The 26,276-nt window shown below is 37.3% G+C and overlaps 1 protein-coding gene across 4 annotated transcripts in view; it reads left to right on the top strand.

Moving 5' to 3' along the window:
* The window catches only part of LIFR (LIF receptor subunit alpha), a 132,224-nt gene that overhangs the window by 87,647 nt on the left and 18,301 nt on the right, over positions 1-26,276 (top strand). For all 4 annotated transcript variants that reach the window (XM_055422146.2, XM_055422144.2, XM_055422143.2 and 1 more), the window contains 8 exons: positions 2,694-2,868; positions 4,915-5,169; positions 9,815-9,944; positions 10,371-10,540; positions 12,697-12,842; positions 14,011-14,173; positions 16,826-16,896; positions 22,656-22,869. In XM_055422146.2, coding sequence (XP_055278121.2) covers positions 2,694-2,868; positions 4,915-5,169; positions 9,815-9,944; positions 10,371-10,540; positions 12,697-12,842; positions 14,011-14,173; positions 16,826-16,896; positions 22,656-22,869 — 1,324 coding nt within the window. The remainder of the gene's footprint in view (positions 1-2,693; positions 2,869-4,914; positions 5,170-9,814; positions 9,945-10,370; positions 10,541-12,696; positions 12,843-14,010; positions 14,174-16,825; positions 16,897-22,655; positions 22,870-26,276) is intronic.

Genomic DNA, 26,276 nt, shown 5'->3' with positions numbered 1-26,276 from the left:
ACTGTATACTGTTCTTACTTTTCCTTTTTTGGAGGGGGTACATCTTTTCATATTGTTTTATGCTTTTAGTTTTACTTGTCTGCTTCATTAATTCAATTCTAAATTCTTTCTAGGTTGTATAAATCTGTGTAAATGTTCAAGCATATTAATATTTTATCAGTTTTCCCTTTGTGAGTAAATCTCTCTGAGGACCTTCTGACTTACTTCCCAACCTTTGTCGTATAAGAGTTCACATGGATGCTGCCAATATTTGTAAAGCACAGAGTGTGATAAATAAGTATTCTCGTGACCAGAGGTTTCCAGAAGCCTCCACTTGTAGTAGCCAACCCTTGGTTTGAAGAGATTAATACCTGAGCATGCCTATAACCCATTCAGGACAAACCTCTGTGTGTTTCAACACATTTGTTAGAAAGCTATGGTTCATCCTCATCCAGAGGATTCCTTTTTTATTTTTCTTATGATTGGCTCTCTTTTTCCTGAATTCCATGTCTTCATCTTACTTTCTCATTTTGGTGGAAGCTTAAATTTATTTGCTGTTTATTGTTGATGCCCTGCTAACTGCAGGTAGCTTGCAAGTATATTTTATTAAAAAATTTTAAATTAGTTGTCAACAAAATTAAAAGACTGTTAATTCCAAATGTTGAAAAGATACAGAAAAATCGAAATTTTCATACCCTTCTGGTAGGAATGTAAAATGCTACTTGGTAAAAACATTAAGACTTGACATTTCTGACAATGTCTTTATTCTACATTCACTCATGATTGCTAGTTTAGCTGGGTGTAGAATTCTAGGTTGGGAAATTTTCTCATGATTTTGAAGCCGTTGTTCTATTTGTTGCTTATTATGGATTTATCTTCATCTGTTGCAGTGGACATTCATTAGGTCCCTTTCAGTCTGAAAACACATGCCTGTCAGCTTGGGGCATTTTCATATTTTATGTCTTTGATTTCCTCTGTTTTCTATTTTTTTCCTTAGAATTTCTGTTCTTTAGAGACTGGACCTTTCTAACCTTTCTCTAATTCTCTTAGTATTCTTACATCAGTATTTTAAGACTTCCTAGCATCCTTAGCATCAGTATTTTATTTTCTGAGCAATTTTTCCTAAATTTTATCTTGTACTTTTGAAGTTTTTATTAATATACTTTTTAATATACAAGAGATCCCATTTTTATTCTTAGTCCTTTAAAAATTTTTTTTATCATGTTCTTTCATAGATATAGTATCTCTTCTTTGAGGATATCAGATTTCAATTTTTTATTTTTCTTTCTATGCAGTCTGTTTTTTCAAGCTGCTTTTTTTCTTTATTTTGAACTTTGACTTTCATATTATAACTTTTTCTCACTTGATGGTCATTCTGATTGCTGCTCTTGTTTAAGTGTGAGTCTTAAAAAATAAAGCAAGTTTTAACTGGAACTTATTTTTGCCTGGGTGGGACTTGTTGACTAGTGCTTCATTATACTTGTTTAGGATGGACTGTCAAACTGTAAAAATCTTAATGTTGTTTTAGGTTTTTATCTTGACCTGTTCATATGCTCCTTAGAAAAGTTTGTTTAGACTCTTAACCTAATGAATATGTACTTGGCTGTCAGTATCCTAGGTGCTGAGTAGGGGAGGAAGGGAGGAGTGCCCTAGCCTTTAGAATGCATAGTTAGCAGCCTCCCTGTTTTTAGTGTGGTATTCCCCATTCTTAGTTCTTCCTAGGGTTATTAAATTCAGAGAAATTCTGTTTCACTTTTACAAAGGGTTAATCTCCATTCTTCAGCCACGGTAAAGAATAATCCTTTGGTAGAACAAAATGTGGAAGGGAATTTGAGGGCCTAATATATCTTCAAATAACTTTTAGGCAGGCTACCAGTTTAGCACCTTAACTGCACTGTGCATTTCCAGGAAAACCTAGTACAACCAATTCCTGAGCCCTGTGACCTTTTTGTGATCGAAATCACATTGTTTCTGACTTTCTCAGTGGAGGCTTAAAATTCACTCTTCTCGAGTCTTCTGAGTCAGTTACCTTTGCCCATCTGTTTTCCAGTGTCCAAAATCTTACTGGTGGTGTTTTTTTTAATTTTTTGCCCTTGTGCATCTGTGCCTTTTTTTTTTTAATCTTGTCCTGTTGTTAGAGGAATTTCATGAAATAAAAAGAAGGAAATACATTTATTTAATCTGTCATTTTTAACCAGAAGTCCCAAGGTCACTTTTAGTATATCTTCATGTATTTGATTAAAATCTTCCCCATATTCCACAACTGAACTTAGAATTTTTATATTATTGTAAATTGCATATTTAAAAGTAAAATTTGAAATGTATGGTGCTTTTATAAAAAATATATCTAATCTAAAGTAATAGTTTATTTTGTAGAAATGCTCTTCTCTTTCTGATTTTAACTCTTGGAGGTAAAAATCTATTAATTTTTTTCTATGAGAAATGAAGAGCATTTCAGGCAGTGGTGTATTTTCTCATGAAGTGTATTGAGTGTTTTATAATATTAACATCAGTATAAAAAGAAGTAGGCCCTAAAGTTGAAGAAGTAAACATAAGTGAATCATAGTTATTGTTACTCCAACTCTCCTTAATATGTTATAGAAAACAGTTTTGCTTACTTTGCTGGTAATTATATACAGTTTGTTTTTTAACCCTAAAGGAAAGCAGAGCATACTACTTGAAAATAGAGTTTTGTGTTTTTGTTTACTTTGCAGGTGACCTATAGCACAACTCTGAATGGCAAAGATACAGTTCTTCATTGGAACTGGACTTCAGACATGCCCCTGGAGTGTGCCATTCACTATGTGGGGATTAGATGCTACATTGATGATCCTCAGTTCTCTGGTCTCAAAGAGTGGAGTGACTGGAGCCTACTGAAGAACATCTCCTGTAAGTGCATATTTGAAAATTTTTGTTTCAGATGAATTAGATTAGTCTTGCTTAAGGGTAGGGCTGAGTTTAAGCTTTTAGTTCTCAGAACCCCATTTGGATGCACGAAGGGTCACCTAGGGATCTTCCAAGTCTTCCATCCCAGAACATTTTGATTCAAAAACTCTGAGGCTTCAGAAATCTATTGTTTTTTTCTTAAAGGACATTTAGACGGATTGGATAAATGTCTAGGTTTAAAAATCAGTTTGAATCAGCATTAAAGAACATTTAAGATTTTTATGTAATGCTATCAAGTCCATATTTTTAAAAATTAGCTCCTAATTTCTTGCCCATAGAGCAGACCCCTGTGAGCTGCAGAGTTATTGCAGAGAATATGGGAATCTGCAAGTTTACCCCAAATCATCTGTACATTGACCAAAACTCATATGCAGGTATAATGTTGGCAGTGTGAGAAAGGGCCTGGAATACTGTTGACAGTAAAATGAAGTCCTTAAAAAGGCTGGTGATCATTGTGGATTATTCACTGTAGTGACAGTATGGGGAAATGGCCAGAGGAAGGAGGGCTAGGAGCAAGCAGATTACTAAGAATCTTGTAGTTCAGCAAAAGACACGTATAAAGTAGGACAGCTGGGTTTAGAAATAAAAAAGGGGAGAGGTATGAAAACACTGAAAAAAGACAGAATTAGTGACTGTATTTGGTAGGGGAGAAATAGAGCCAAAAAAGGCTATTGGTTTGGGCATCTGGTGATTCTGTCCAATGAGGCAGAACAATGTGAACAAACTGGGTAGGAAAGATAAGTTTCATTTTAATGTGTTGAGTGTTAAGTTTGAGGTAGCTGTGAAGTATCTGGGAGCAACTTCTTATTGTCAGTTGGGAATACAAGTTCAGCATCCAGGTGATTAGTTGGAACTGGAGTTATCCAGTTGATCCCTGAACAACTGGGGGGTTAGGGGCTCTGACCCTCTGTGTAGTGGAAAGTCCGTATATAATTTATAGTTGGCCTCCGCACCCATGAAACCCCCATATCTGTGGTTTCACTCCCAAAGGTTCAACCAACCACAAATCCTGTTGTATTTATTATTGAAAAAAATGCATGTATAAGTGAGCCCAGGCAGTTCAAACCTGTATTGTTCAAGGGTCAGCTGTGTGTTTGAGGATCATTAATATACGTGATGTGAAATTTTTTAAATATTGGAGGCTAACATAACTCAAGGAAAGGGGCATGAGGACCAAGGACAGATCCCTTAGAAGCTGGTATGAGGAGGGATGATGGAGGAAAGAGCCCAGCAAAGCAAATAGCAGCCAGAGGGTTAAGAGTAGCAAAAGTCAGTAGTCTGCACCCCAAGAGAGAGGGGAATTTTGAAAAGGAAGACTTTAGGAAGATACCAGATGCTCTGGAAGTTGAAGGAAAGATTACTAAGAAGTGGCCATTTGATTGAGCAGTTGGGCCAGAGAACCATTTTAGTAAGTATTAAAGTACAAGCAGGAAATTAAGCAATGAGTAGGTAGAAAGGAAACTAGAGATACTTTTCTTAAATTGGCTAGGAAAATAAAAACAAAAGGGTGGCTTTCATTAACATACAGAGAGTTGGGCTTTTTTTTTTTCAAAAAGTGCTTTTTAGGATGTGGAATACTTAACCATATATGTAGGCTAATGGAAAGTAATACATCTGATCTAAACACATAGAGTAATTTCAAAGAAGTGGGATTATTTAACATGCAGCTTTTTTTGGTATGGATTTTTCACATGGTGGATATAAACCTGCTTAATATCAACCTTTGGACTTCTTAGATATTAATATTAACCTGTAACCTTATACATTGATCTGCAATCCCTTCCACTTCCCCACTATCACCCCATCATAAATAAGCAAAATCACACACATTTTTATTTCTTGTATATGTCTTGCTCCTTTGAAACCTGGAGGGTGTACTTTTTCTTTGAGTCACCATTATTTCAAAGTACCTAACTGTGGTTTATGTACACTGGGCTAATTTATGTAAAAGACTTCTGAAGTATTTATAATTCCTTTTGCTCTTTCTAGGGCCTCCTGATTCTCAGACTAGGGTTTTTCCTCAAGACAAAGTGATACTTGCAGGCTCAGATATAACAGTGTGTTGTGTGACTCAAGAGAAAGTGTTATCAGCACAGATTGGCAGTACACATTGTCCCCTTATCCATCTTGATGGGGAAAATGTTGCAATCAAGATTCGCAATATTTCTGCTTCTGCAAGTAGTGGAACAAATGTGGTTTTCTCAGTAGAAGATAACATATTTGGAACAGTTGTTTTTGCGGGATGTAAGTATATTACTTTTTTTTTTTTTTTTTTAAGAGTTCCTGTTAATGTTTTTTGGGTCTTCTTGGAAAGCCTTAATGTTTATTTCTGGGGGATGAGTTTCTTTCTTTCTTGTTTTTTTTTTTTTATTCTTTGATGAATAACATAAGAAGGTACCCATTTTTGCTTTTTTTCAAGCAAGTTAAGGTGAGTTCTAAGCTTGTTTTTTACATAATTGTATAATTTGTGAAAGTGAAAGTTGCTCAGTTGTGTCCAGCTCTTTGCAACCTCATGGGCTATAGCCTGCTAAGCCTCTCTGTCCATAGAATTCTACAGGCAAGAATACTGGAGTGGGTAGCCATTCCCGTTTCCAGGGGATCTTCCCAACCCAGGGATTGAACCCAGGTCTCCCACATTGCAGGAGAATTCTTTACCATCTGAGCCACCAGGGAAGCCCCATATAAGAATATATGTGGTAGTGGTTTAGTCGCTAAGTCATGTTCGATTCTTGTGACCCCATGGACTATATAGCCTGCCAGGCTCCTCTGTCCATGGGGTTCTCCAGGCAAGAATACTGGAATGGGTTGCCATTTCCTTCTCCAGTGGATCTTCCTGACCCAGGAATCGAACCTGGGTCTCCTGCATTGTAGGCAGATTCTTTACTGACTGAACTACAAGGGAAGCCCCATAAGAATGTATATATATATATATATATATAATTTGTAGATTTTATAATAAGATTTGAGACATTCAACTGCTAATTTTTAAATTCTTAGTTAACAGCTATGTTGCATCAGAGGCAGTTAGTATGTAATATTTCTTAATTCCATTGTTTAGGAATTTTTTCATATAAATTAATTTCCCACTTGATTAAAGTGTGCTTTTATTTTTTGTAAAGTACCTAAATTAAAGAAATTGTAAGGACTTTGCACAAAATCTTTCAAAAGCATAACCTGCACTTCTCTGATGATAGGGTGGCTGGAGGACACGTGGGAGGAAGGGTCCCCTCACTGTGTTCTGTGTACAGTGGACTCTGTAACGCAGGGGCATCTTTTAACATGGTTATACCTCTGTCCCATGACGCTTCCAGAAGTTGTAGGTGGACTGCCCTACCTAGATGGCTTGTGTTACCCATCCACAGATCATTTTGTATGTAGAGTTTTACTCTCCCCTCCCTTATGGTAACTGTACTGTTAGGAGCACTGATGGTTTTGCCTCTAGCAGTGCTTCTCTTCCACCTCACATTCTGAACTTAAAAGTTCTGGGTGGTCCGAGGATCTCATGAGTAAAGTGTATAAAATGTAGTGAATAGATTTTGTGATTTTCTTTGATCACGTGGGCTTCCCTGGTGGCACAGAATGATTTTTCTTATGCCTTTTTTTTTTTTAAATGATTCTCAGTGGTGCTCTCCATCAGCTGCTTTCAGCCATTTTTTCATACTTCCATAGAAACTTATGATGAATTACATTCAATTGCTGATAGATTTCCAAGGGAATAACCAGCATTAGGTGCTCTTCTCAGATTGATGGCTGTAACCTTAATTACTTCTTGCCTTCCCAGTAAACATTTTGGAATTCAAGTGAGAGTGAGGATACATTCAAATTTAAATTTTACAAATTTAAAATATTAAATTTTCTTTCCTAAATGGAATTTTAGGAAATGATTTACAACATTCCTCATAAATGATCATGAAGTCTAAAGTTAAGAACCAGTGAAGGGAAACTACTTGATAAGTGATACCAAACAGTGAAATATTAATGTAAAAGAATGAGGTAAAAATTAAAACTTAAAAGATGATAATATTCACTATTATTTCTGACAATTTTCTAATTTTTATTACAATGCTAAGGAAAATCTACTTAATTCATAATTTAGCTTTCATTTTTAACATTTGGAGGTTGAAATATTGATCATTTGTTAATTCAGGAGCAGCAGTAATCTTTACTTCAGAGAGAGTGTTTAGAAACCTGTAACAAGGTCTGTGGTGTGAGTTAGGGGTCAAGATTCACTTTTCTATCCCTTATGGGTATCCTGTTAACCCATTATTTACTGAAAAGGCTGAAAAGAATTTTAGAATCAGCTTGTTAATTTTCCCTTACACACACATACAGATTCAAACCTGCCAGGATTTTGATTGATACTACATTAAATCTGTCAATTTAGGAAGATTTTTGTTACAATATTGAGTCTTCCAATCCATGAACATGGTATATAGCCTTCCATTTATTTAGATTTTGTCTCATTTATTTTAGTGAGGTGAGGTCTTTCATATCTTTTTGTAAATTTATTTCTAGGTGTTTGATGTTTTCTGGTGCTATTAAAAATTGATTTTTTAATTGCATTTTCTATATGCTGCTATATAGAAAGACAGTTGATTTATACCAGGCTTTTTACTTAGCCTCAGTTGTTTTTTTTTAAAAGCATTACATTTTAAATACTGCCCTTTCATATTTTTTTCTCCTTCAGTTTTTCCTTCCACTTGTGTCTAGTTTGCTCCTGTTATTTTGGATTTTAAGTATTTCAACTTAAAAAAATCTACCAAATCCTAAAATAATCAGCATTTTAAATATCACCAAAATTTTGGATATTTGAGTTAAATAAAATGACTAAAAGTTTGGCCTTAAGTTTAAAATGGTTTTCAAAATAAATAAGTCAATGTTAGTTTTATTTACCAGTTGTTAAACTTTCATATAAATACTCATTACTTCTCTTAATGTTACCCCAAGTACTTTGAAGGATGTAATGCTTATCCCTGGGGAAAGTATGTGAAATTTTCTAAATCTTGTTTGATAAACTAAGGACTATTTTAAAAATACAGGTTTTTAAAAATAAATTTATCTTTTAGAGTTTTTCACCGAGTAGATAATTATTTAACAAAAACTTAACCTCCTCGGAAGATAGATTAGATAAATATGACAGTAGGGACTTCTCTGGTGGATAAGCTAAGAGGATAAGAATCAGTCTGCCAGTTCAGGGAACACGGGTTAGATCCCTGGTCTGGGAAGATTCCACATGCCAAGGAGCAACTAGGCCCCATGCGCCACAGCTACTGAGCCTATGTGCTGTGACTCCTGAAGCCCATGTGCCTAGAGCCTGTGCTCCTCAATGGGAGAGGCCATTGCCATGAGAAGCCTGTGCACTGCAAATGAAGATAGCCGCAAGTAGAGAAAGCCCACGCAGCAACAAAGACCCAATGCAGCTAAAAATAAATAATTTTTTTTAAACTCCAATGTTCATTGCAGCACTGTTTATAATAGCCAGGACATGGAAGCAACCTAGATGTCCATCTGCAGGCGAATGGATAAGAAAGCTTTGGTTCATATACACAATGGAGTATTATTCAGCCATTAAAAAGAATACATTTGAATCAGTTCTAATGAGGTGAATGAAACTGGAGCCTATTATACAGAGTGAAGTAAGCCAGAAAGAAAAACACCAATACAGTATACTAACGCATATATATGGAATTTAGAAAGATGCAAATGATAACCCTGTATACGAGACAGCAATTGAGACACAGATGTATAGAACAGTCTTTGGGACTCTGTGGGAGAGGGTGAGGGTGGGATGATTTGGGAGAATGGCATTGAAACACGTATGTTGTCATATGTGAAATGAATCACTAGTTCAGGGTCGATGCATGTTATAGGATGCTCGGGGCTGGCGTGTGGGGATGACCCAGAGGGAGGATAAAGGGAGGAGGGAGGTGGGAGGGGGCTTCAGGAGGGGGAACTTATGTAAACCCGGGGCGAATTCATGTCAATATATGGCAAAACCAACCAATATAATATTGTAAAATAATTTGCCTCCAATAAAAAATAATTACTTAAAAAAATAAATAAAAAGCAGAGACATTACTCTGTCAACAACAACAAAAAAAAGAAAACAATGTGCAATTAAATGTGTAATTAAAAAAAAAAAAAAGAAAATGACAGTAGGAAATACCAAGTTTCTGTGTATGCTTGGTTAGGTAAAATTATAGAAATACGACTTTCTATAATCACTGTTACACTGTAGAATTTTAATTTATCACGCTAAGGTCTGTCAGAACAAAGACAACTGTTTTTCTTTTCCTTGTCTTGCCTCTACAAAAACAGAATAGTTTCATTAAAAAACAAAAGAGTAGTAGTCACTTTGAATATAGGGAGATGCAGAATTTTACCAAGAATTAGTTTGTGAATAATAGTCCTTGTAACTTATTTAAGAACTCTGAAACTTGTAACATGACTTATATTGACTTATAATATGATTTGGTACTTCTTTTCAAGTCACAGTATAAAGATGATAGATGATAATACTTTTAACCTGTAGATTTTTCTGATTGAAATAGTTGCACACAGGTTCCTTTGAGAGATTTGGTGGATTCTGAAATAGGATTAAGGGAAAAACATGATAGTTGATCTCTTAAGGTTGCAGGAGGAAGTTTCCAAATGAGCTAATAGTCACTCTTAGGTATATTTTAATCCATCGTTCCTAATGTAATATGAACTCTGACACAACATGCTATACAAAGAATGGTAATTGCTGCATCATTCAAAATGTAATAAGCAAATTATTTTATTTTTAAAAAAATTGGCCAAAATGTAATTAGCATTTATAAAATGCAACATTTTTTAGGGAAGGTATATGTAACCAAAGTAACTGCTTTTTTTTTCATTTTTTGATTAGATCCACCAGACATTCCTCAAAAACTGAACTGTGAGACATATGATTTAAAAGAAATCATTTGCACTTGGAATCCAGGAAGACCGACGTCCTTGGAGGGCCCACGCAGTACAAGTTACACTTTATTTGAAAGGTGAAGGTCTCTGGGAGAGGTTGTCAGACAGTAGGGAGCACACTGGAAGGATGTTTAAATGACATAAGGAGATGTTCTATTTCATTTATACAAAAGATGTAAAACAAAATATGCTGTAGAAAATCAGGTATATTATAAACACTGTAATTTAAACACATTGCAGACTCAACATCTTGTCATCTTTTTTTAAAAGCCTAGAAAGAAGAACCCTCAAATATGAACAGAGACTCTCTGGGTAGTGGGAATATGGCTGATTATTTTCTTCTGTTGTTTGCATTATATATATTTTCTTCCCTGAGTATCTACACTTGGAAATAAAGCCTTTTTGGAAAAACTCTCTTGAAATTTACTCACCCATTTTTTTCTGTAATATATCTCTTGCCATTTTGAAATTATTTTAATATTCCTTAATATTCTCTTTTTCAGTTTTTCAGGAAAATATGTTAGATTTAACAGAGATGAAGTGTCCTCAAATGAAAGCTACCAGTTATTCTTTCAAATACTTTCAAATCAAGAAATATACAATTTTACATTGAATGCTCAAAATCTTCTGGGTCAGACAGAATCAACACTTTTAGTTAACATAACTGAAAAAGGTAAGTTGCTGCATAAGTCAGTGTCTTAAAAATAACTAGAAGTGCTAAAATGTCTTGAGGTTAATGAAAAAGTGCTTCTAGGGATTTTTTTTTTTTTACTGATTATTTCCTTTTTAGTTACTTAGTATGCATTTTTAAAATTTCATTTAAAATTTCAAGTTTCACTTTATTAGTTTCATAGAAACTGTAAGTGGCTTTATCTAATAATTTTGATTTTCTGAAAATATTTTTGCCCAATTTTAAAAAATTTTTATTTTGAAATAATTGTAGACTCAGGGGTGGTTGCAAAAATAATAGAGTCCTCCTTCCAACTTTCTCGGTAGTATCATCTTACGGAACTGTACTTCAGTTAGGCAATTGACCCTCCTGGTTCGATACTGAACCTGACTACTGACCTTGCTCCGTTTTCACCAGTTTTTATGCATTTAATTGTGTGTGCTATGTGTGTAGCTTTGTGCAGTCAGCTCCATGTATAGATTCATGTAACCCCCCCGTACAGTTAAGGTACATAATCACCCCAAAGGAACTGCCTCTTGCTGTCACTTTAGCAAGCCCACCTCCTCCCAAACATGAATCACACACACACACAAACACCACACACACGAATCTCTGTCCCTGGAAAATAGCTAATCAGTTCTTAACGTCTGTTGTTTTGTCATATGGGGAATGTGTGTAAATGGAGTCATACACTATGTAACCTTTGGCATTCGTGTGTTCGTTTGTGCTGTTTCTGACTCTGTGCAACCCCATGAACTCTATCTAGCCTGCCAGGCTCCTCTGTCCATGGGATTCTCCAAGCAAGAAGACTGGAGTGGGTTGCCACTTCCTCTTCCAGGGGATCTTCCCCACCCAGAGATTGAACTGTCTTTTATGTCTCCTGCATTGGCAGACATACTCTTTACCACTGCACCACAGGAAGTTGGCATTTTTACTAAGGATGATGTCTTTGATATCCATCCACATAGTTTTATGTATCAGTAAATAGTTTGTTCCATTTTAATACTGGTAATTTCTGAATTTTTACCAACCCTATTAATATATAGATCAAAACAGAAATAAAAGAGGTCAGTCTTTTTGGCATTCATTCCTGTGGTCTTTCCACATATGTCAGCTGAAACCAGCTCTGCAATATACGGAGCAGCAGCATAGAAACCTTCTCTTAGAGACAGTCAGGGCCTAAGGGCTTAAACCATTTGCATTAGAAGACAGCCTACAAGTGATTAGTAGATGGTCCTGTTGCCTTACTTGTAAATGTAAGTCACTTATATCAGTTATTCTTTCTTTTCATCTTCGTTGTTTCTTGATTTTTCCCCCTAAAATCAGAAAGGCTACATTTTATATTTGAGTGGCAGGTTTGTATGTATTTATCTGCCCTCTGCCATTTCAACCATCTTTCCCATGATTGTTTCCTGTCACTCAAATTGGTGTATGCAGTATAACCAATGTAGTGTGTAGTTTGCTTCACTGTGCCTTTGTTCTTGCCAGGATACCAGCCTGAAATGCTTTTCTGCAATAGTTTTGCCAATTTCCTTTGGTTTATCCTCTAAGGCTTATCTTAAGTCCCATCTTCACTGTACATCTACACTTGAAATGAAATGAAAGTCACTCAGTCGTGTCCGACTCTTTGTGACCCCATGGACTATACAGTCCATGGCATTCTCCAGGCCAGAATACTGGAGTGGGTAGCCATTACCTTCTCCAGGGGATCTTCCCGACCCAGGGATCGAACCAAGGTCTCCCACATTGCAGGCCGCTTCTTTACCAGCTGAACTACCATGGAAGCCCACATCTACACTTACAGCCAAATTCCAGTACCTGTTAATATCTATACCACACATTAGGACTTAATGTATATACTCTTGTTGTTTTTCTTTCTTTCTGTTTGTCATTCCTCAAGTAAAGGAGGTGTTTCTTAAAGGTAGAGACTACCTTTTAGCATTTCTGGTGCTAACTGAGCAACCTTGAGCACGAATGGTTCTTAAGCAATGCTGGCCTGGTGTCAGGCCATAAATGTGAGGTTTGTCTTCCACAAACACTGGATGGAACATTGTTGATCAGCACTAAATAACACATCTCCTGTTTTTTGTTTTCTTTGGCTCTCATTTGTCATATTAGAAAAGAACTTTTAAAGTAATTTTTGAAAATTATATTTACAGTTCATCCCCGTATTCCTACTTCAGTCAAAGCAAAGGACATTAATTCAACAGCTGTGACACTTTCCTGGCATTTACCGGGCAACTTTACAAAAATTAAACTGTTATGTCAAATTGAAATTAGTAAAACTAACTCAGAGCACGAATTGGTGAGTAAGATTCTCCTCTAAACTTCCTTTGACATTATTTTGGATAAGATACATAGTTTTCAGAAAGAATTAAGTAAATTCACATTTAATCTCAGATTACTTATTATAGAGGTTTCCTAAGAGCCATTTTATGTGTGTGTGTGTGTGTGTGTGTATACACACATCATAACAGTGTTGCATTTAGCACTTAAAAACGATTGTAGTACTAGGTATTATAGAATATGAGTATGACTTCTGCTACTCAGAACGTGTCCAGATCTACTGGCGCTCAATGAATTTGTGAATGAATAAGTAGTTTTTGCTGTAGCCTTTGTGTTAGTTAATGGACTAATCAGCAGCAGAGAGAAGATGTGGTTTTTAAAACTGCTAAGTGCAGCAATAGGAGCAAGTTATAATTGGTCCTTATAAGTCAAAACATGACTTTTTAATACATTTTAAATACTTAAGTTGACTTTTATGCTGCACCATCTTGTAATTTGGGGTAGATCTAAAATAAATGACATTCTACTTAAATAGTTATTTGGAAATGTACTGATAATTTCTAGAAAATCAGTCAAACTGCAAAATGTAACACAAAAAGTTACTTTGCAATAAGTAATTGGGAACTCAGAGACTTTCTGGAGGCATGCAAATCCTCAAATTTGTTTCAGATTGCTTCATCTTCATTTTATTTGGTTTAAATATTTGTTGGATATTCTACATGTTTAGCACTGCACTAGAGGTTCTAAGTGCCATGTAAAAAATAATGCATAAATGTTGCCTGCCTCCAGTAAGCTTCCGAATATCGGAATAATCTATTTAATACTCAAGGTCATCTTAGATTACTAAATTATATTAAGGTATATTGCATCACCATTAACCATTGACAGAATATCATCATCTCTGCATGATTTAATTGACCATTATTACTTAGATTCAACATTTGGATTAAAACTATACCTTAATTTTTTTGCTATTGCAGAACATAATTTCACTGATTTTGAATTTTATGTAAGAATTAAAATATAGTGGATGAACTGTCTGGTTTTATAGAGGTAAAGTCTTAGGACATTCAGTCAATTTATGTTGCAAGTTTGGGAGGCTTTCTTCTAAAAAATATATGTATATATATATTTATTCATATACACATGATATTACATATATAATATATATGTTTGTTTTATAATAGCGGAATGTCACAATAAGGGGGGTAGAAAGTTCAAATTATCTTACTACTGTGGACAAGTTAAATCCATATACCATGTATACTTTTCGGATTCGTTGTTCCACTGACCCTTTCTGGAAATGGAGCAAATGGAGCAATGAAAAACAGTATTTAACCACAGAAGCCGGTAAGTTAACTGAATAATTTATGGCTAATTATTACTATGGATCCTGAAATTTTATACCTTTTTTTTTTTAAACGAAAATGTCACCAGAATGACTAAAAGTAGGAGAATGTTTAGATAAATTGTGTAATTATTTAATACCTACTAGTAAAATACCATACAAAGATTTTAAATGATGGGTTTTAGTTTCGTGATAATGTGGAAAAATGCTTGGCTTATGTTACGTGAAACGTCTAAGCTACCTTATCCACAATATGATTATAACTATATTAGGATGATACATAGGAAACCAAACTTGAAACTTAGTAAGATTATGGGGTGATTTTTCTCACACTTTTTCTTCCTATTCCTGGTATTTTAATTATAATAGTCTATTTAGAGTGTTTCTTTATTGAAAGCAATTATTAATAAAGCTAATTTGGTAGAATATTGTGACTTAGGCCTAAAGATGGTCGAGACTACAAGTTCTTGAACTTTAGTTTTTGTGGTACACCCAGATCAAAATATCTATAAAATCAGGTAACTGGTTTTCTGAGTATGATAATTTCTAAAGACAGAATGAGATTCTATTCTTGATTGATCCAGATATCAATTTTCAAACAAACAGCAAAAATTTAGAAATAGGTGTAATTTTCAGAAATTATTCAATAAAAGATAACAAAAGATTTATTTGCACTATATAATATAGGGATTATCAAACTTCTTCCAAAAAATGTAATGTGTGTTAGTCACTCAGTCGTGTCCAAGTCTTTGCGACCCCATGGACAGTAGCTGGCCAGGCTCCTCTGTCCATATGTTTCCCAGGCAAGAATACTGGAGTGGGTTGTCATTCCCTTCTCCAGGGGATCTTCCTGACCCAGGGGTTGAACCCAGGTCCCTGGCATGGCAGGCAGATTCTTTATTGTCTGAACCACGGGGGAAGCAATAAGCAGAGAAACAGTAAGGCAGAAACTGATAGATATTAACCCAGATTTTGTCTCTTCACACGAAGATGAGAGAAATGAGAGGATCTTTACAATGCATCCAAGAATTATTTGGATCATGCTTGAGTCCCGACAGAGAATATACTAGTTATTTGTTGCTGTGACAAATTACTCCAGAGCTCAGTGGCTTAAAACTGCAAGCATTTGTTATCTCACGGTGTCTTTGGATTGGAAATTTAGGAGCAGCTTAGCTGAGTGGCTCTGGCTTAGAGTTCCTTAGGAGGCTACAATCAGGATGTGAGTGGGGGCTGCAGGCTTGACTGAGTCTAGAGGATTGGCTTTCAGGATGGTTAACTCACATGGCTGTTGGCACGAGGTCTCCATTCCTCACTATGCAGGCCTCTCCATAGGGCTGCTGGAGCGTCCTCAAATGGCAGCCAGCAGCACCCAGATTCAGTGATCAAAGAGAAAGCAAAGCAGCTTCCACAATGTCTTTATGTCCTAGTCTCAGAAGGAACATGCATCACGTCTCCTGTACCCTACTGGCCACACAAGCCAAGCCTGATACAGTGGAGGAGGGACCACCACACTGAATGTCAGGGGGCGTGACCAGCACCATTGGTCCTTTTGGAAACTAGTTACCACAGGAGCTTTTGCCTTTAGTTGATGAGCTGTTGTTGCCAAGAGGAAACACTTTATTTACATCTCATTGAATAAAGGCATTAATTCACTTAAGAAATACTTATAAGTATCCACCATGTGTCAGGAATCATCTAGTCACTAGGAATAGAGCAGTGAATAAAACAGCACACTCTGCCCATGGAGTGTAGAGGATAGAGTATTAGAAATGAGTTTTTAAACTACATATATAGTGTATTTTGGGTGGCAGTGAGTGCCATGGAAAAGAATAAAAACTAGAGAGAGGGCTAGGGAATGAAGGCCAAGTGGTTGGGGAGAGGGGGTGAAATTTTAAATAAGATAGCTGGGGAAGACTTCACTGATGAGGTAACACTTGATCTGAGATATAAAGGAGGCAGGGAAGGAAGCTACATAGTTGATTCAGGGGAGGAAAGTTCCAGGCAGAGGAAGAGAGAACACAGAAAGTACAGACAGACTGGAGTGGGTGTCCTCTGCGTGTTTTAGAACAATCAGGAAGCTGGCCTATAGCCAGAGCCGGCTTGAGTAAGGGGAGGTTGGAGGATGTGAGATGGAGAGGCAGCCCCAATCCATCTGAGGGATGTGAGGGTGATTTTAACCCATTGTAAGGGACCAAAGGAGATCAATCCTGCGTGTTCATTGGAAGGACTAATGCTAAAGCTGAAACTCCAATACTTTGGCCACCTCATGCGACAAGTTGACTCACTGGAAAAGACTCAGATGCTGGGAAAGGTTGAGGGTGGGAGGAGAAGGGGACGACAGAGAATGAGATGGCTGGATGGCATCACCGACTCTGTGGACATGGGTTTGAGTGAACTCCGGGAGTTGGTGATGGACAGGGAGGCCTGGCGTGCTGTGATTCATGGGGTTGTGGAGAGTCGGACACAACTGAGTGACTGAACTGAAGGGACCTTGTGCTTTGTAGGTGTTCGGAGCTCAGCTTTTCCATTGCTCCATTTTCTAAGTGGAAAATGACTTAGAAGCACTAACTGCTTCACATTTTTCTTGAGAATTTCAATTTTAAACCCTGCCATGCCAATTACTGATCTTATTAAATTTTAACTCTCTTTTCTAGTTCCTTCGAAGGGACCAGATACTTGGAGGGAGTGGAGTTCTGATGGAAAAAATCTAATAATATATTGGAAGGTAAATGTCTTATTTTTCCTTGAATATTTAAGTAACTTTAGTATGCTAAACTACTTAAATTCCATATGGTTCTTGGGTTATTAGGGAGCCAGGATTTCCCAGACTGGCTTAGTTGACATTATTGATGAGAATGTAGCCTGACTTCTAAAATTCCCAGATTCCTCATCACTGCAGACATACCACAGTCCTTGTAGTGAGGATCTGTGTCTCAGGTCTAGGCATCCTTCAGTTTGATTTTATGAGACTTATAAAGGACCGAGGATTTCATGAATTTCATCTATCTCACTTTAGTCAGAAATGCAGCCAGAAACCACAAGTTAGAATCCTAAGTGTTTATGTTGTATTTTCTCTTCAGTGAATAGGAAACCAACTTTTTATATCCATCAGTCAGCGTAATTTGTTGTTCCCTAAATGTGTTACAGTATAGCAATTATAAAGTTTTACAAAGTTTTCTAAAATTTTAGCTAAAATATGAATTGCATAATGTTTTACTAGAGCATAAACCTTACTGGAGAATATGTTTTCATTGCTGATTTATGAAAATCAAAACCACAAACAGATTAAACATGCCAACATATGGAGGCTGAACAACACGCTGCTGAACAACGAACAAATCATAGAAGAAATCAAAAGAGAAATCAAAATATGCATAGAAATGAATGAAAATGAAAACACAACAACCCAAAACCTCTGGGACACTGTAAAAGCAGTGCTAAGGGGGAAGTTCATAGCAATACAGGCACACCTCAAGAAACAAGAAAAAAGTCAACTAAATAACCTAACTCTACATCTAAAACAACTAGAAAAGGAAGAAATGAAGAACCCCAGGGTCACTAGAAGGAAAGAAATTGTAAAAATTAGGGCAGAGATAAATGCAAAAGAAACAAAAGAGACTATAGCAAAAATCAACAAAGCCAAAAGCTGGTTCTTTGAGAAGGTGAATAAAATTGACAAACCACTAGCCAGACTTATCAAGAAACAAAGGGAGAAGAACCAAATCAATAAAATTAGAAATGAAAATGGAGAGATCACAACTGACAACACAGAAATACAAAGGATTATTAGAGAATACTATCAGGAATTATATGGCAATAAAATGAATAACCTGGAAGAAATGGACAAATTCCTAGAAAAATACAACTTTCCAAAACTGAACCAGGAAGAAATAGACAATCTGAACAGACCCATCACAAGCACAGAAATTGAAACTGTAATCAAAAATCTCCCAGCAAACAAAAGCCCAGGTCCAGACGGCTTCACAGCTGAATTCTACCAAAAATTTAGAGAAGAGCTAACACCTATTCTACTCAAACTCTTCCAGAAAATTGCTGAGGAAGGGAAACTTCCAAACTCATTCTATGAGGCCACCATCACCCTAATTCCAAAACCTGGTAAAGACCCCACAAAAAAAGAAAACTACAGGCCAATATCACTGATGAACATAGATGCAAAAATCCTTAACAAAATTCTAGCAATCAGAATCCAACAGCATATTAAGAAGATCATACATCATGACCAAGTGGGCTTTATCCCAGGAATGCAAGGATTCTTCAATATCCGCAAATCAGTCAACGTAATACACCACATTAAACAAACTGAAAAATAAAAATCATATGATTATCTCAATAGATGCAGAGAAAGCCTTCGACAAAATTCAACATCCATTTATGATAAAAACCCTCCAGAAAGTGGGAATAGAAGGGACATACCTCAACATAATAAAAGCTATATATGACAAACCCACAGCAAACATTATCCTCAATGGTGAAAAACTGAAAGCATTTCCCCTAAAGTCAGGAACAAGACAAGGGTGCCCACTCTCACCACTACTATTCAACATAGTTCTGGAAGTTTTGGCTACAGCAATCAGAGCAGAAAAAGACATAAAAGGAATACAAATTGGAAAAGAAGAAGTAAAACTTCCACTGTTCGCTGATGACATGATCCTCTACACAGAAAACCATAGAGACTCTACCAGAAAACTACTAGAGCTAATCAATGATTACAGTAACGTTGCAGGATATAAAATCAACACACAGAAATCCCTTGCATTCCTATACACTAATAATGAGAAAATAGAAAGAGAAATTAAGGAAACTATTCCATTCACTGTTGCAACGAAAAGAATTAAATACTTAGGAATATATCTACCTAAGGAAACAAAAGACTTGTACATAGAAAACTACAAAACACTACTGAAAGCAATCAAAAAGGACACTAATAGATGGATAAATATACCATGTTCATGGATTGGAAGAATAAATATTGTAAAAATGAGTATACTACCCAAAATAATTTATACATTCAATGCAATCCCTATCAAGCTACCAAAGATATTTTTCACAGAACTAGAACAAATAATCTCACAATTTGTATGGAAATACAAAAAACCTCGAATAGCCAAAGCAATCTTGAGGAAGAAAAATGGAACTGGGGGAATTAACCTGCCGGACTTCAGGCTCTACTACAAAGCCACAGTCATCAAGACAGTATGGTACTGGCATAAAGACAGAAATATAGATCAATGGAACAAAATAGAAAGCCCAGAGATAAATCCACGCATTTATGGACACCTCATCTTTGACAAAGGAGGCAAGAATATAAAATGGAGAAAAGACAGTCTCTTTAACAAGTGGTGCTGGGAAAACTGGTCAGCCACTTGTAAAAGAATGAAACTAGAACACTTCCTAACACCATACACCAAAATAAACTCAAAATGGATTAGAGAGCTAAATGTAAGACCAGAAACTATAAAACTCCTAGAGGAGAACGTAGGCAAAACACTCTCCGACATAAATCACAGCAGGATCCTCCATGACCCACCTCCCAGAATATTGGAAATAAAAGCAAAAATAAACAAATGGGACCTAATTAAAATCAAAAGCTTCTGCACAGCAAAGGAAACTATAAGTAAGGTGAAAAGACAGCCTTCAGAATGGGAGAAAATAATAGCAAATGAAGCAACTGATAAAGGATTAATCTCCAAATTATACAAGCAGCTCCTGCAGCTCAATTCCAGAAAAATAAATGACCCAATCAAAAAATGGGCCAAAGAACTAAACAGACATTTTTCCAAAGAAGACATAAAGATGGCTAACAAACACATGAAAAAATGCTCAACATCCCTCATAATCAGAGAGATGCAAATCAAAACCACAATGAGATACCATTTCACACCAGTCAGAATGGCTGCTATCCAAAAGTCTACATGCAATAAATGCTGGAGAGGGTGTGGAGAGAAAGGAACCCTCTTACACTGTTGGTGGGAATGCAAACTAGTACAGCCACTATGGAGAACAGTGTGGAGATTCCTCAAAAAATTGGAAATAGAACTGCCATATGATCCAGCAATCGCTCTCCTGGGCATACACACCGAGGTAACCAGAATTGAAAGAGACACGTGTACTCCAGTGTTCATTGCAGCACTGTTTATAATAGCCAGGACATGGAAGCAACCTAGATGTCCATCTGCAGACGAATGGATAAGAAAGCTTTGGTACATATACACAATGGAGTATTACTCAGCCATTAAAAAGAATGCATTTGAATCAGTTCTAATGAGGTGGATGAAACTGGAGCCTATTATACAGAGTGAAGTAAGCCAGAAAGAAAAACACCAATACAGTATACTAACACATATATATGGAATTTAGAAAGATACAAATGATAACCCTGTATACGAGACAGCAAAAGAGACACAGATGTATAGAACAGTCTTTGGGGACTCTATGGGAGAGGGTGAGGGTGGGATGATTTGGGAGAATGGCATTGAAACACGTATGTTGTCATATGTGAAATGAATCACTAGTTCAGGGTCAATGCATGTTATAGGATGCTCAGGGCTGGCATGCGGGGATGACCCAGAGGGAGGATAAAGGGAGGAGGGAGGTGGGAGGGGGGTTCAGGAGGGGGAACTTATGTAAACCCGGGGCAAATTCATATCAATGTATGGCAAAACCAACCAATATAATATTGTAAAATAATTTGCCTCCAATAAAAAATAAATTAATTACACACACACACACACAAAACCACAAACAGTTTTCTACATCAAATTTCATAGGAACAGTTATAACCAGATTCTTTTAAATAGTGCATTTTGTTATTTAAAGTAAACTTTTACAAACACTTGACATCAGTATGGCTTTGATTAAAGTGAATCTTTGAAGTCTGTGAGCATGTTGTGTACACATTCCATCACTTGGAGGTCGTCTGTATATGACTATGCATCCCCTCTTATTTTTAATTGGAAAAATCCCGTAGCTGCTCTCAGTTGTCTGTCAGATTGTACAGAAATATAGGAATGATCGTACAAATGACTTCAATGTAGACAGTTTAGGATATTTTCAGACTAGATGAATGTTTGACCCAAGGATTAAAAATATTGAAGCAATTCAGATTCTAACTTCAGTGACTAGTTTATGGTTCTGCCATATTTGGGTGGAAAATTAAGTTGTTTTGGACATGTTGATTATTTAAAACATGTGCCACTAGAATGATCAAGTATAGTTCAGTAGGCAGTAGTTTGATGTAAGGCTCTGGAGCTCCGGAGAGGTCTGAGCTAAAGACATAGCTTTGAGTAGCATGTAACTTGATCACTCAGAGCACACAGTGTGGAAAGAGGCCAACTGTGGAGCGGTGGGTGGTGGCGGGATCTGAAGAACCAGCAGAGGAGGAGGATCCAGCGAGGAGATTGGGAAGGTTAGAAGGGCAGGAAGACCAGAAGAAAATAGTGTGCAGAAACCAGGGGAATGGGGGTAATATGTGAAGGAATGGACAGTATCAAATGAAACCCACAATTCTTGGGATGGTAGCGTGTTCACTGGACCAGGCCATCAGAGAGCTATCGGGGACCTCTGTGTCTTCAGCACAGTATTAGTGGCTGGATCAGAGGGTCCTATGCACTGCTGTTTAAATTGGAGAGATTGTTTTGAAAAGCAGTTTAGATATATAAATAAAGACGTTTGAATGTTTGTTTCCTGTAAATCCAGATTTGGGACCCCACATTAAGGAATTAATCCTAACTAGGGGAAAAACTGTGGAAAAACCAAAAGGTTCATTTTATTGTGAAAAAAATGGCAGCAACTTAAATTCTACTTATTTAAGAAATATTCAGGTAAACTAATAACAAATGCTATATGAAATATAAAGCCGTTAGAAATATACATAGCTGTATTATCCAAAAAAAGTATGTATTGTAGAAAAGTGAAAAAAAGACAGTTGTATAGTATGATTGAAGCAATTTTAATAAAAGTCTCCATCTAGAAAAACAGCTTGAAGGAAATACCAGAATGTAAGAATATTTAAGAAATGGGAATATGGGAGATTTTTCTTCCAACTTTTTAATATTTTCCACATTTTCTGTAATGAGCAAGTACTACTTTAAAATGAAAAAACAATAACTATTTAAAAAACATGATCCCATAGTTTTTAATATTTATTTTTAAGTAGAGCACTGCTTCTCATCTCTTCTTTTGGTTTCCTTCTGAACAATATGAAGCTAAATATTGTTACTTAATTTTTATATTTTTGTGTACTCTACTGCTTACAGCAGGGGTAGTTTTTGTTCAGCACCGTTTCTCTGGTTTATCCAGATCTCAGTAGATTTAAAGTCTGTGTTGTGCACTGTTAATGACTCATGTTTCCTAACATTACTTTGTTAGGATTAGTGAAATATCAAGTTTAGACTCAGTGGCCTTGCCTTGTCGCATCACCTTTGCCAATTTTTATAACAGAATTTATTTTTCTTTTTTTAATAGCCTTTACCCATTAATGAAGCTAATGGAAAAATACTTTCTTATAATGTATCATATTCGTCCGATGAGGAAACACAATCCCTTTCTGAGATTCCTGATCCTCAACACAAGGCAGAATTACAGCTTGATAAAAATGACTACATCATCAGTGTGGTGGCAAAAAATTCTGCTGGCTCATCACCACCTTCTAAAATAGCTAGTCTGGAAATTCCCAATGGTAAGTGCTTAAGGTAAAAGTAGTATATAAGGGCAGGAAACCAAGGGGAAACGTTGTGATGGTGTTGCTTGCTCTCATAATGTCAGCTTTCCTCTCAAACCCTCTGCTGCTGCTACTGAGTCAGGAAGAACAGGCAGATTACTGTCAAATACTCGGGGAGAGGCAGTAGCCTTCAGTATTGCCTGGAAGCATCTACACTGATGGAGAAAATAAGTACAAAACCCAATTACTTTAACACATAATGTTGTAGAGTTATGGCGGTAGATACTACTCTTAGGAAGAAATATTTTAACAGTTTATTCAGAACTGCTTTCACACATCTCCCCAGGACCATGACAGTTGACACATCAGCTAGGCTATTTTTAAACAGTTAGGAAGAAATACTCATTTTAAATGACAGCTTCATTGATAAGACAATTCTTTATTAATACAAATCTTTTACTGATAAGAAATTCTTCTTAAAGTCTAAATTGCATCTTCAGTATAAGCTTTAGAAAAGAATTTTTATATAATTTTAAAATTCCTCAGTGACCCTTTAAATTTGATGAGTTACAGTGACTGTCAGTTTTCATTCCAATCCCAGAGAAAGGCAGTGCCAAAGAATGCTCCAACTACGACAGTCCCTTGGACTGCAAGGAGATCGAACCAGTCCATTCTAGAGGAGATCAATCCTGGGTGTTCATTGGAAGGACTGATGCTAAAGCTGAAACTCCAATACTTTGGCCACCTCATGCGACGAGTTGACTCACTGGAAGAGAGTCTGATGCTGGGAGGGATTGGGGGTAGGAGGAGACGGGGACGAAAGAAAATGAGATGGCTGGATGGTATCACCGACTCGATGGACATGAGTCTGAGTGAATTCCGGGAGTTGGTGATGGACAGGGAGGCCTGGCGTGCTGTGATTCATGGGGTCGCAAAGAGTCGGACACGACTGAGCGACTGAACTGAACCACACAATTGCACTCATCTCACACCCTAGCAAAGTAATGCTCAAACTTCTCCAAGTCAGGCTTCAACAGTATGTGAACCGTGAACTTCCAGATGTTCAAACTGGATTTAGAAAAGGCAGAGGAACCAGAGATCAAATTGCCAACATCCGCTGGATCATCGAAAAAGCAAGAGAGTTCCAGAAAAACATCTGCCTTATCGACTATGCCAAAGCCTTTGACTATGTGGACCACAACAAACTGGAGAATTCTTCAAGAGATGGGAATACCAGACTACCTGACCTGCCTTCTGAGAAATCTGTATGCAGGTCAAGAAGCGGCAGTTAGAACTGGATATGGAATAACAGACTGGTTCCAGATTGGGAAAGGAGTACATTAAGGCTATATATTGTCACCCTGCTTATTTAACTTCTATGCAGAGTACATCATGAGAAATGCTGGGCTGGATGAAGCACAAGCTGGAAACAAGTTTGTCAGGAGAAATATCAATAACCTCAGATATGCAGATGACACCACCCTTATGACAGAAAGCAAAAAAGAACTAAAGAGCCTCTTGATGAAAGTGAAAGAGGAGAGTTTAAAAGCTGGCTTAAAACTCAACATTCAGAAAACTAAGATAATGGCTTCTGGTTCCATCACTTCATGGCAGATGGGTAAACAGTGGAAACAGTGGCAGACTTTATTTTTGGGTGCTCCAAAATCACTGCAGATGGTGACTGCAGCCATGAAATTAAAAGACGCTTGCTCCTTAGAAGAAAAACTATGACCAACCTAGACAGGATATTAAAAAAACAAAGACATTACTTTGCCAACAAAGGTTTGTCTAGTCAAGGCTATGGATTTTCCAGTAATCATGTATGGATGTGAAAGTTGGACTATAAAGAAAGCCGAGTGCCAAAGAATTGATGCATTTGAACTGCGGTGTTGGAGAAGACTCTTGAGAGTCCCTTGGACAGCAAGGAGATCCAACCAGTCCATCCTAAAGGAAATCAGTCCTGAATATTCCTTGGAAGGACTGATGCTAAAGCTGAAACTCCAATACTTTGACTACCTGATGTGAAGAACTGACTCATTTGAAAAGATCCTGATGCTGGGAAAGATTGAAGGCAGGAGGAGAAGGGGACGACAGAAGATGAGATGGTTGGATGGCATGACTGACTCCGTGGACATGAGTTTGAGTAAACTCAGGAGTTGGTGATGGACATGGAAGCCTGGTATGCTGCAGTCCATGGGGTCGAAGAGAGTCGGACACGACTGAGCGACTGAACTGAACAGTAGCTGTCCATTCTTGCTCAGTTGCCTTGACAACTTTTTGAGTCCCAAGTTCTCAGTGGCCACTTCTGCCTCCTCGCCCAGTTAGCTCCTCTTCTGAGTCATTATCTGATCCCCCCAACTTGCTGTCCCACCCAAGTATGGGGTCACCTTTCTATGATCACCCACTCCTGAAGGAAGAAAAATTGGTCCAGTTTGGGTCCTCAGTACCTTTTCAGTTCTTGTTTGAGGGCACTGGGCAGTGTCTGACTGCTTGTTGCATAACTGTTTCTTTGTTCCAGTCAGTTGTGGACACATGAGGAGGAAGGAATAGGGACACACAGTATGTTTCAAGACACACAGCAGCAGCCAGAGCCCAGATAGCAGTGTATGCTAGAGAGGAGAGGTCCACAGGCAGTGCTGTGGAGGCAAAAACAAGACAAGGGAAAGATGTATGAACACCCGTGGCAAGATAAGCTGCCGGTTTAGGTTAGGTATTTCATGGCTGTCACAATAATAGGCAATAACTATTGGGAGTCCCTTGGACTGCAAGGAGATCCAGCCAGTCCATCCTAAAAGAGATCAGTCCTGGGTGTTCATTGGAAGGACTGATGCTAAAGCTGAAACTCCAATACTTTGGCCACCTCATGCGAAGAGTTGACTCACTGGAAAAGACTCTGAAGCTGGGAGGGATTGGGGGTGGGAGGAGACGGGGACGACAGAGAATGAGATGGCTGGATGGCATCACCAACTCGATGGACATGAGTTTGAGTGAACTCCGGGAGTTGGTGATGGACAGGGAGGCCTGGCGTGCTGTGATTCATGGGGTCGCAAAGAGTCAGACACGACTGAGCGACTGAACTGAACTGATGTTATCTTTTAATTCAGAAGCTATATTCCTACCTTTTCTGTGTGTCTCTCAGGAGGTAGTAATTTACAGAACTAACAATGGTCTGGCCATCAGCTTTCAGACAGTTATTGCAACTCAGAACAAGGCCTTACTGCCTCAGCACAGGCTGACAGTGTGGGTTTTTTAGTCACATTGAGCCAAGAAGCTGTTGTATCCAGGGTCTTCTGTATTCCAAGCCGAATTGTTGTCTTGTATCCAGTAGTAGTTGCTTATGAATGCAAATTTTGTTCAAAAAATCCTTTCCATGGCTTTTTACTGAGCTCTTAAATATGCATCAGTTAGAGAAATTACTTCTTTCC

Source organism: Moschus berezovskii, chromosome 18 (genome assembly GCF_049115385.1).
Source record: "Moschus berezovskii isolate FMDL1 chromosome 18, NW_MosBer_1.0, whole genome shotgun sequence".
Classification (NCBI taxonomy): domain Eukaryota; kingdom Metazoa; phylum Chordata; class Mammalia; order Artiodactyla; family Moschidae; genus Moschus; species Moschus berezovskii.
This window is presented reverse-complemented; position numbering and strand designations above follow the sequence as displayed.